Genomic DNA, 12,890 nt, shown 5'->3' on the forward strand with positions numbered 1-12,890 from the left:
GTTTTTCACAAGGATTCTGCAAACCTGAATCAAATGATCTAAAATTCTGTAAAATACATGCTTGCTCCTTAAATTCAATTTCCGTCAGTAGTTTTAAAGATCCCCTGGGTCAGACAGAGCAGAAACAGATGGTGCTCTGGAGAACTTTTCAGTGCATTATCTACAGTACTACAATAAATTAAAAAGTTGCAGATACTGAACTTTTGATTTTAATCTCAATGCCATATTTCTTATTCAAGTAAGTATTATAATCCTAAGAAAATTATTAATCAGATAGGTGCATAAAAAGAAGCCTAACAATTCAGAACACATAACAGTAACAAGGGGCTTTACTAGTGTGAAACAAGTTGGTTTGTTTTTCACCCCTTCTCAATTACATGTTTTCAACTCAGACAACAACCATATTTTTTCAAGAAAAGAGATAACCACACCCTTCACAATTTTAAAAATCAGTCTGCTTTTTTTTAAGTGGCATTAAAAGCAGCCCTTTTAACTGCAAGAATAGAAGCATTACTGTAAGATTCTAGCAGCTTTACAGCCTACTGACACATAAATAGATGCTGCTCTTAATAGATAATGTAAGTTACAGAAACTTCATTAGTTTATGCAATTATTGCAAAAGGACTAAAGGACTACACAGATATAAAAGCACAACAATTTAATCACAGCATCATGTATTTGTGCATGCATAATGCACAATATGACAAAACATGGACAAAAGGAAACTTCTCATAATTCTTCTGTGATGAGAAGCCCATACTTCTCATCACAGTGAATCTGTGATTCACTGAATCACAGATTAAAAATGCATTTTGTTCACCACCATAGAACAGTTTTCTGTGTATTGAAGAGTTTCAAAGAAAAAATTTACACCTACAAAGCAAATAACTCATCAAATATGAGGAGACTTGGCACTTACTTTTAAAAATTTATGCAAACTACATCTGGTTAAAACTGAGAAAATACTATAAATTGTTAAAAATATTGAAAGTATATTTCAGTTATCTATTTGTTTAATGTCATTTTTTGAAATTAAACGCATCTTTTTAATTTAAGGGGTCAAAACAAATGGTGTTAAATCTAGCCACAAAACATCTACAAAGAATATTGGGGTTTTTCCCCCTTTCTTTCTTGTGCATCTATATTTAAAAACACAATCTTTAGAGATAAAATATTGAAAAAATAACCTGTAAAGATGGTTGTTTACATGCTTCCATACTACACAGTACAAGTACACTAGACAGATAAAAAATGAGTGAACAAACATTACTGCAAATGTAATGCAGATTGTAATGTAACAAAGACTGTGTTACAGAGGCTGAAAAGTTATTATAAAGTCAATGAAAACTTTTGAAACATTTTCTGTATTTCTTTCTCATACACTGTGCATCCCTGTTCCCCCCAACAGAAATAATGTTTTGCTACTACTACCAAAATTCTCCTTGTAGAAAAGGTATTTTTAACACTTTACTATAAGTAGATAAAACTTGAATTCCTAGTCTTTTAGGATCTAAGACTAGAAGATTATAGTCCTTAATTCTTCAAATACACTCTAAAAGAGTAATTTTTAAATACATGAGTCTAAAGTTCAAACAAAATAATATGAAAGTAAATAATCAGTTCAGCTTAATTAATGATAAAATATTTAGGTCTTATTTCAGACTACTAAAAGACTCGAAGTTCATCTGCTACAGCACTTGATCTAGCCACAGATACTACATAATTACTTAGGTTATCACCCCTTTTTATCACATAACCTTCTTCAATTTTACAGCCTATTTTTCCATTTTCTTCTGCTTCATAAAGCTGTTGCTTCTCTCATAGTTTTCATCCATTTTTCCTTCTAGACTGTGTCTGCTGAAAGACAACGGTGAACTGACAGTTTTCATCTGAACATCATCAATCAGGGAAAATGAATGAAGTTTTCTTCGCCTGGGACAATTCTCTTTTTTTAAGAAAAAAACCCCCACAACTGGAATAGAAACTGCTTTAAGGTTGACAAGATGTAATTGGTTTCAGAATTTTAATACAGAAACATGTTTCAGCTGCTATAACCCAGATTATCAATCTCTAACAGAAAATCAGCTATAGAACTACCAGTTATTTGTATCAGGAGAACACTTGTGCCAGGACACCTCACTTATATGAGTCAGAAGCCAACTTTCAACTCTTCTATTTGGCAACCTAGTTTCCACTATTTATAGGTCTTAGGATTACTGTACCATGGAGAACCATCTAGTTCCCACACTGTGAGAAATAGTAGTGTACAGTTGGATGACTTGGTCCAGTGTGGGACTAGCAATCTTGAATGACCAGAAGACAAAGGTCTTGATGCCTTAGCAGTCCAGATCAACAGGGTATTTTGGATCAAGGGGGTCCTTTTTTGTTTTTGTTTTGGGAAAATTCAGAGCAAAAGAGAGAGAAAGAAAAACACACTTTCTTATACTATTAGGAACGTGCCAGGGAAAGGGGGGCAGTGGCCTAGACAATGGAAAAAAATGCTGGCACTGTCATAATTTTTCATTTCACTGTCTTTTGTTTTAGAGCACAGCATTCTACAATCTTTCCTTCTGTACTACTAACATACAGCAACACGTATGTAAAAGACAACTTTAATGACCTTTTGTACAACTGGAATGATGCACAAAATGATGGAAACAAAATTAGTGTAAAAAGTCAGAAAAACTTGCAAAAATATGTGACATACTTCTTTGTTCAATAAGTGATTGGGTGATGCTTTGATATTAAAAGATGAACCCAAACCATTGATTCTTATGCTTTAACTCTGGGCTGCTAACTTCAGTGCTCAAACATAACAGTGTTTTCGCAGCATGAACTGACTTTTCTTCTATTACAACTCTATTTTTTTCTTGGGACATTACCTTGTAGTATTCTCCATTTAAAGACATTTATCAGAGCTGAATTAGTATTTTATAGGAATGGCTAAAAAAAGAAAGGGTTTAAAAATATTTAGATGAAAACATTCCTCTGCATCCAGTGAATGAGTTTTCCATCACCTCCATATGCTTTTTCTCTCCCTTTCAATAGCATTAGAATTTTACTTTCTTGGAACTGAACCAGGAATAAGCAGCAAGAATCTTATTATTTTCATTACATTAATATGAAGACTTTAGACTGAATTCTTATAAGAGTGTTTAATTAGGTTTTTTCTATTTCAAAGAAGCCATGAAAAAGATGTTTATAGGAGACATACCATCTAGCTGGGACTGAATGGTTAGATGAGTATTATGCCAAGAATACTGATTGGAAAGACTATAAACCTACTAAGATGGAATTGTTGTTACCAGCTCAAAGGAGCTGAAAGGGAATACATTTAAACTTTCTAAGGACTTTCTACAGTTATATAACTATATTCATATATATATCTATCTCTCCTTATAAATCTGAAGTTTATTAAAAGGGGGCATTTTTAATGAACACATCTGGGGAAAAAAAACCCTTGAAGATCCCCTTCAGCTTAATTTATCAGATCCGACCAAGACAAAATGGACTAAAAGCTAAGAAGTAGAGGTCAACTTTTGACACACTCAATTAACTTTAGCCAAATGTACTTGGATGAATTTTTCAAGTCTGATTCACACATTCAAAGAAATTAGACAAGCCGTACATGCACACTTGCCTATATGGATTTGTTTCTGTCACACCACAAACTTTTCCACAGTTAAATTTGTGAATCTTTTAGTTTGAATATTTACAGAAGGCCTGGACTTGCTTCAGAGAAACTCAATAAATTCTGCCCTGTCAGAGGCCACCCAGTCAGTAAGGGGGGTTCCAGGAGAGCATACAAAAATCCTGCTTCCAATCTGTGCTGCAGTATGCATCAACAGGACTTTTAGCCACACAGAGTGCAGCAAAAAAAGCTAGACCAGAACTTCTAACATAAGCTTCTATAATATGTTTAGGAGACCTTTTTCTGATGTTACAGACATCTAACTATATTCTTAGAAAGAAAACAAAACCAACCTCAGCCAACAACACTCCCCTTCAAACAACTTCATGCATGTACACACATTGAAAGTCACTATATATACACATACATGCATAAGCAAACACACTAAAAAATAAGACTACCCATTTCAAGTATAGATTAAGTTTTATCACAACAAAAAATGATTTTAGGTTCATAACTCAGACTACTTTTGCACAATGTTGAACTCAAACCCCAAGAGTGTTACTTTTGTTGATGGCTACATCTCTTTATGAAGAACTGTTTTCCCAAGTTCATAGGAATTACAGACCCTTCAAAAACATTTTTTCTCACAATAACGTTGTAGTTTGAACATGTAATTAGTAAAGTATTGTTATTTCAACAGTGAAGTAGCCATCCTTATGCCATACCAAGTACAACATGCCCTTCTGCCCTGCTGTAAAACAGAATGAGCGTGGTGTGCTTATCACCATGGAAGTTCTGCTGTCTTAAAACATCATAAAGTTTTTACAAAATCTCTAAACCCACCAAATTCCAAACCCATTCTGTTATTTCTACAAAATACAGTGTATATGAAATGCTGAAGTATGATACCCTCAATCACTTTAATTTAGAATAATGTACAGAATCGATTTTGAGTAGGGGAGGTGATGTGGTAATGCACAAAATCTACATATATAAATAGGTAAGAGATTATAATAGACGAGGAAAAACAAAAAGAAATTGTATAATTTCAAATTATTTTTCTTAAGTATCCAAGTATTTAAGTGCTTTCCATTAAAATGTAGTAGTTACAGAAATGTTCTACATACTACTTTTTCCTGTAATTGCTTATACAGGAGGTTGGATTTGTGGGTCTTAATTACCTTCAATTAAGGGAGAGATACACCTACATTTCCCACATCCTGCATGAATTTTTAAATCGCTGAATTATATCACAGTGGTGCTGGAGTTAAAGGCACTCACTCTTTTACTGGTCTAAGGCTTGATTTAGTTGATATGCTTTGAGAGCAATTAGAAGAATATAGGAACTATATTAGAAGAATATAGGAATATAGAATAGGGAACTGCTTGTGCCACCTCATCATAAAAAAAAAATGCTTCAGACAAATAAGCACTGTAATTCCGTGTTCTGGATTTGGTAAGACTTTTCTTTAGAAAATTAAAGCTTACCCAAGAACTGCAAAAGAGCTTACCTGTCTATTTTTCCTCATTAAACCACATACTCACAGCTTGTTAGCTGAGCTCCATTTTCACAAGAGTAAAAATCCATTATATTTTAAATAAACACTGCTACCATATTGAAGGTATAAAAGGTGGAATGACATATGCATCTCTAGTTAGCAGAAGGATACAGAAAACATTAGGCCAGTACTAAAGACTAAAACAATAATTTTTTCACACATTTAGATATTAGTTAAAATATACTTTTACCTCTCCTGACATATCAGGTGCCATAGGAATGACTGGCCACAAAGAAGAGTAGATTCCAAAAAACACTACCCAAAGTGCTATGCTTCCCCAGATAGCTATATGGCTGAACTGTTAAAACAACAACAACAACAAACAAACAAGAACAATCATCATAGATACATTGTAACACAAAAAAAAAATTTATAATCTTTGCTACTTAGTATTTGCAATATGATTTTGATACATTGGATGAAATTTCCATGCCTTTTATTAATTTAACTCTACTACTTCAGTTAGCTATTTCTTAAAGGAAAATGATACTATCAGCAGCAATATTACTGTATTTTAAGCCAATTTTAATTCAGTTACAATAAGTTCAGAGTACTTTGATTTTTCTAGTTTAAGAATTACATTAAGCTTATCCCAGTGTCCTAATTTTCAATATGAAGCATTATTTTTTGTATGTGGATATTCTGTCCTTTCACACAGGAACCACAGTTTAGTTTGCTGCTTTGGGGAGGGCTGACAAACTGCTAAAGGGCATAATGTAATCAATACAAAGAAAACAATACAATTATTCATCCATCACATTTTACAAAATATTTGAGAATATGGTAAAGACATTTTCTTACCAAAGTCCAATATGAAGTCTCTAATCCAGCTTTCAAACACACAGTCAGAACCACAAACTTAAAGAGAGAAAGACAGAGAGAATATTCTTAATTAACATGGGAATCTTAACATACAGAATTTATTTGTTTGGTTAAACTGCCAGGAAAACAGAAGAAAGAGTAAATTGCCACTAGAAGATTTAAAGATACACTCCAGTATCTATGTTCTGCATACAAATAACATATTGAATAAGTCTGTTATGTAATTTTCATTATTCCCTCCCATTTTTACTCTTTTCTTTACGCTTTTTATGGAACAGTCTCTGAAAACATCACGTTATTGTCCTGTAGAACATGCTCCATTTTAATTTACAGATGAGCAGTAGAAAACAGTTTATAATCCCATAGCAAAGACTACCTGATCCAGGAAAATTGTTTATCTACTTTTTTTGAAATTCACTCCAATAAGTTTTCTGTTTAGCCAAGAAATAGTTACTACATTTTGTAACTCACTTGTGAATGTGTATCACAAGTTTGGCTTCATGTGCAGTCTTCAGACATGTGGCTGAAAAACCAAGTCACAAAGACAGAGCTTCAAACATAACAGCTATAGTTTAAAATCTAGTCTGTTGGCTGAGTTGGCAGCACTGATGTCAGCGGGTTTGTTTGTGGTTGAACTTCAAGCAGCCTCAGAAATCCAGAAGAAATGTACTTCAATCAGAAGCTGAAAATAACTAGTTAAATATGTATGACAAACCTTTCACTATGTCTTGTGCACAGAAGGATACAAAATCTGCCAGAATACTCTGCCCTGTAAGTTTGTTCTTTTATTTCTGAAAATATTTCAACTACTGCTGTGTTATTAAGGACAAAAAAAAAAAACTCATAGCACCACAATTCCATTACCTAGAACATGTATGAAATCTGATTAGAAGAAAATTAAGGGCGAGTGTTATAATTAGCTTAGTCTATCCAGTTCTGGTGCTATATGAGGATGAGTGAAAAAAAATGAATTATGGAAAAAAATAAACCTAAACAAACTCATCTGGTACACTTGCTTGCTGCTTGAGTCAGCTGTAAGAAAAGAAAACATCCTTCTTTAGGATGAGATCAAGAATTCCCATTGCACAGACAAAATGTATACATGAAACAAACACTGCAGGTCTCTATAAAAAGAAGTATACACTGTGTGAATATGTACTCTTTGACTGATCTCTGAAGGGATCTTAACTGATACCCCTAACAAAATCACTAACTATGCACAGCGACTCCCTCAAGAACACGGGTTTTATTGCTTCCTCCTGCCTTGATCCAAACTAACAATAGGTCACTGAATCCTACCCAGGAAACGAGAAATCAAACGAGTATTCTGCATAAAGACTGAGTTTTTTCAAAAAAGACCTCTCAAAAATGGTGGTACAAAAATTTTCATATTTGAAATTTATGTCTGATGAAATAATTCCAGGACATGATATGAATGAGTCCATATTCCTGACTTTCTGGATCAAAAGAAACGAAACCATATTAATTTCTGAATCCCTTTCTTACTGATTTTTGCAGAACTGATGAACGTAGACCTCTTAAACCTTCATACATGAAAAGCAGTACGAACAATGAGAAGTACCTTAGCCTTATGATTTTGATATTTCAAGACAATGCCTGACTGACAACTGTCACTGCACATACACTTCACACTTCACGTATGCTTCAGACCTTCTTGAATTCCTGTGCAAGAGCAGGAATACATCCATTACAACTTCATTGATCCCCAGACTTTTAATCTGAAGTGAAGAAAAGTAGAGTTTTCTTGGGAAATTCTTGGCCACTCTGCAGGTTAGTAGCAAGAAGTTAACCTCTCAAGATGGTGAAGTTTTAGCTCTCCTAGTTGACACACAGTTGCAGAAGGTGACAGATTAACTGCATTGTGACCTCTGTTTTAGTGATTATGGATTCAGCTTGACAAACAGTAAGCCATATTCAAAATATCAGAAATTAAGTAATTTCTGAAGGCACTGGAAAATGTTGCTACAAATCTGAAAGGGCAGTCTTCAGTGTTTGTGAATCAGCTGATGCCACAGATGATACTCACATGTGCTGCAGTACTTTAAGATTTCAAGACATCCATTAACTGTTGGGTGACAACATTCACAGCAATAGTTTTTGAACACTCAGTTCCATAGGATCTCAGTAAACTCTTAGGACAGCAAATGCAACTTGTTTTATCCTGGAGCCAAGCTTAGTTTTGGAAAAAAGCCCAAAGCAGAGTGCCCAGGTAAGATGTAGTTCTGAGATGGATTCAGGAATGAGCTACAGCTGTGACTGCAGCCATATGTTGACTAATTGGGTTTAACAAGTGTACAGGGATAACTCTACAAAATGATGGCTAATACAAGGGATACTTGTAAAGCAAAGCAATTAAAGAAAGGGAGATGCTCCCAGAAACTTACTACAGGTGATAGGGCAGGTGAAGTTATGTAACTCATGTATACATACATACAAACTAAACTTCCGCTGAACTGAGCAAAGTTGCAACTTCTAATAACAGTAAACAACTGTTCATTTGTAGATAGGGCAAGAATCCAGAGCAGTGAACTCTCCCCAAGAAGAACTTGTTTCACTTAAAAAAACAGGTAGTTCTGGTAGATACTTTTATCAACTATTTATCAATGTCAAGGAAAGCAGTGACATTCAGATAAATGACTGTGCTGTAAACACTGCCTGGTGTTACGAGATCATAATACAAATAGACCTGTGCCAGTTGAACTACTCCTGTCAGGACTGAGCTATGACAATGACTGTGACCTTACATCTTAATTTTATTAAGACTTGCATAGAAAACACTTACCCAGGATATTCCATCCACCCCTAATGGAAACCAGTGCATCATATGATTAATAGCATGATCATACGCAACTACTGCTGACAAAACAAGCTGTGCTTGCCTTTTGGAACACGGAAAGGGAATTGTAGAGCAAATAAACTTTTAAGAGAATGTGTGAACAATTTTTCTATGTGCCTGAAAGAACCAGTTTGAAGGCCATGTACTGACTGGCAAAAGAAACATAGGAGATATCAACAGTGGCAACATTCTCAAAGGACTACGATGTGTCTAGAATACTTTTATTTCAGGTATGATGTTTCCCTATTCCCTAAGGAAATTGATATTGATGTGAATTTATATTACAGTACACTTACTTTGATGGAAGAATTAATTTCTTTTTTGTACCTGCCAACAGCAGGAACTTGAAAAATTAATTAAACTTTTAACACTGAAGAACAGAGAGTAAGCCTGAATCTAATTTTGCTCCTAAGAGAGATCTTGGAAAACCTTCATCTCTTGGGTAACACTTGTATCTAGTAAGTAAAAAACAGATATTTAACTTTATTAATTTATCCTAGGAGATAAAAGATTAAGAGGAAAAAAAACCCAACAATAATGACTAGTATCTATGAGAGTATCAGAAGATTACTGTCAGGTATGAGCCAGGTATAATTCTGGCAGTTTGATTGCCTCTGAAAAGCATCCCACAAACCTTTGTTCTGTGTGGCTCTATGCCTCTTTTAAGGCCCCATCATAAATTAAGAGAGAGAGAACAGAATTGTATCTTCACAAGTCCATAAATCAGTTTGATAGCCAATAACCTGAGATTTCTCCAACACAGAAGCTTACTTTAAATTACTAAGCATGCTAATTAGAGAATTATAATTCCCATAATTTAAAAAAATAGACAGTTTCCAGTAAAGGACAGATGTATCTTCTGCATCTTTATTAAACTGCTTCATTTAAAAAACTGGAATTAGAATGCCAAATGCATTTCAAAGCTTCTCAAAGAGTCATTCAAGAGCCATTTCTTATTCTTAAGGGACTTCTTAAGGCACTACACTAAATCAAGTCTTCTATGAAGATAATTATAATAATAATAAACCTACATCTTTTAAAGAGTTAAGACCAGCACCAATATAGACTTACAGTGTACACAGTGTTCCCCAGGAGCAGGTAATCTGAAGTCTTACCATTGCCAAACACGGTACCTGGAGAAGGAAAGCGATAAAAATAAAAATGTTTAAACACCCACAACAGCACTATATGTATTATTTTTGGTACAAAAGAGATGGTACCACTTTCTATACCTGTACTAGCAGCATATTTTACCTTAAATTGTGTTGAACACTAGAGATCTATGACTTGTATATCTTGCAAGGCTTTTCATATCCACATGACAATACATGGAGTGTAAGTTTTGTGTACTGTACAATGGTTAGGTACCATGGAGCAAATTCTGACAAACAACTCTTATAAATCCATACTTATTCTTTGAGAACGTATTTCTTGATAGACTCTATTACGACACATGCAGTTTGAAATCTTTACATTACAGATAAGAAACAGGTGGACAAGCAAGACTAAAGACTAAACTGGAAAATTTGATCAAGAGAATGGATCCAGGAGATTTTAATGATCTTCAAGATTTGATTTTCAACATTCTAATAAATACCTGCTCAAACATCCACTCCACTGCTTAACAATATATACCTAGCAGTAAAGAGCATAATGAGGATAAGACAGAAGAACAGGCAGGCAGTTAAGTCTATGCCCATTAGCCAGAGTGCTGGGACTCAGCACTTCTATGCAGAAATCTGAGCTATCCCTCATTCTTCCCATTCCTCCTTTCATGTTTCAGGATCTTCCTGCACCTCTTCTTTGCTAAGAGAAGGTGGAAACTGAGACCTGTTCTCAGAAGTTCCTGTCTCTGGTACTCATCAGCTCCTCCCTAAGAAACTAATAGGACTATTTCCCTTTCCTCTTTACACACACAGACATCAGATTAAATTAACATCAGCTTCATTCTGCACTCATATCCCCTTCATACAATACTCCGTGCACCAGCTGGACTCAAGCCAAGTACTGATTATACCACCTCACCACGTACACAATTCCCCAGGTCCCAATTCTGCTCCCTTACTCACCTTTAATTTCTCTAGGAATGAAAGGAGAAGGCAGAAGGCAATTTGTTCAGACTTGAAGAGGTCCCTTGCCAGCAGGTAAGTTCCAGCCCAGGGTTTGTGGGCCGAGAAGGCCTGTGCTACACTGCTCTCACAAGTGCTTGTGCAAGAATCTCAGCTTTGACTTTCACACATGAACTCTATTCTGCATCACTATATATACTCATTAAACACTTCTCCATCATGTAATGCATAAATCTCTCGCATGGATTGGCTACAGCTTTGAACAAGGATTTTGGTTTCGATTTGAGATTATGGTTTTAGAGTATGCACTGACATTCTGGAACCTCATTCCTCCTGGGCTGTCTAAACCTCACTGTGATATGAGTGGCCTTTCAGAGAAAACAAGCCACCACATACCTCCCTTTACCCACTAGGAGTCTCCTGAGTGTAAAATACTCTGCAAGAAGTTTTTCCCTTAGCCTTTTCAGGCACAAAAAGCTGTGACAGTCTCACTATCTAGTCTCAATAGTTCCAAAACGTCCATGAGAACATTTCTGCCCTCTACGCCATGGCAGACTGCATGGCTATATCACTGAAACCAAGCAGACTAATTTTCAGAAGAGCTGCAAGGTACACACTTGTTTTTTTCTCCCCACAAATTGTAAGCAAAACAAAACTGCACCCCTATGAGAGCTCCCCCAGCCTGAAACATTCCCATACGCTGAAAGCAGTACCTTCAAGTTTCTTTTAATTAACACCACTTTCCTCTCAACGACCCCATTTCCTTTGGCAGCTCAGGAGCATATACAACAGCTGAACTAGAAGATGGATAGGACTGAGCAGATGAGGTGTCACCGCTCCTCTGCCACAGTACTACTCACGGAAGTGTAAACTAGCAGATTAATATGCCCTTGAAGTAACAGGAGAAAAAGTATACACAACACTAAAAGCTGACAAAATGTAAGAGACAATACAAGGGACAGTAGAGATTTAGGACCTCAAAGGCGTTTAACATGGTAGCCTATATAAAAATTAGCATGATTAAATAGCAACCTCTTTTTCTCAATCTTGTTTCAGTTCGCATTAACCCTACTTAGATAGTTAAATGTATATACACATAATATTACTCCTACTTATAAACACTTTAAATAAAACATTTGAAATACACATCTGGTCTAGTTCTAGAAATGGTATCTTTAAATTTATCCACACTAAACTGTTTCCCTTATAAAAAAGATAATATTTAGTTATTTTGTACTTTTTAACATTTATATTTTTATTTTTCATAATACTTACCATGCTGGAGGGCTTTTAGTGGAAACCAAAACAGAATGAATGAGTGGAAGAGGCCATTTAAACAATGAACCCAGAAAACCTAAGAAAGAGAAAACAGAAAATCCATGAGAACCATTTGCAATAAACTAGCTCTGTGAACCCTGACCTTTCTTTTTAGCTGTGTGTTAGATTCACAAAATGTGTTTCTGTCAGGCCACCACTGTGAAGTAATATAACTGACAGGCACCTTCTGCCTCTTAGCTCTTCATGGGTCATTTGTTTATTTTTATGCTTTGAAAAAAGTGTGTATTATCTCCTCCTTTTAATTTCAAATCGGAAGGGAAATTAAAATATAAACATATGGGAATATATTCAGAAAAATGAAACTAAACCAGACAACTGGAACAATTGCTACATTCTATGCAGGGAATTAAAAAGGACTATAGTTTTTATAATTTGCATTTTGCATAAGAATAAATTTAGATGGTACAAAAACCAAAACCTGTTTTACATATGCCTTCCTACGTATCCTCACATACAAAAGAATTAAAAAAGGACAAATAAAAGTATCTTCCGTAAATATCTCCTTACATGCTTAATTCTTGAAGAGCATAATTTTATCATATTAAAATTCCTTTCATGTATTTGCTAAATAATCAAAATTTTACTTTCAAATTGATTTTAATTTGTAAAAG

At 34.9% G+C, this 12,890-nt stretch overlaps 1 protein-coding gene across 3 annotated transcripts in view; it reads right to left on the reverse strand.

The window, feature by feature from the left end:
* The window catches only part of ATP8A1 (ATPase phospholipid transporting 8A1), a 115,453-nt gene that overhangs the window by 20,138 nt on the left and 82,425 nt on the right, over nt 1-12,890 (reverse strand). For all 3 annotated transcript variants that reach the window (XM_027722574.2, XM_027722576.2, XM_027722575.2), the window contains 4 exons: nt 12,217-12,295; nt 9,944-10,005; nt 5,995-6,051; nt 5,384-5,491 (listed from right to left, as the gene is read on the reverse strand). In XM_027722574.2, the coding sequence (XP_027578375.1) occupies nt 5,384-5,491; nt 5,995-6,051; nt 9,944-10,005; nt 12,217-12,295 (306 nt within the window). The remainder of the gene's footprint in view (nt 1-5,383; nt 5,492-5,994; nt 6,052-9,943; nt 10,006-12,216; nt 12,296-12,890) is intronic.

This window comes from Pipra filicauda, unplaced genomic scaffold (assembly GCF_003945595.2).
Source record: "Pipra filicauda isolate LSUMZ 115617 unplaced genomic scaffold, ASM394559v2 scaffold116_size3395265_pilon, whole genome shotgun sequence".
NCBI lineage: Eukaryota > Metazoa > Chordata > Aves > Passeriformes > Pipridae > Pipra > Pipra filicauda.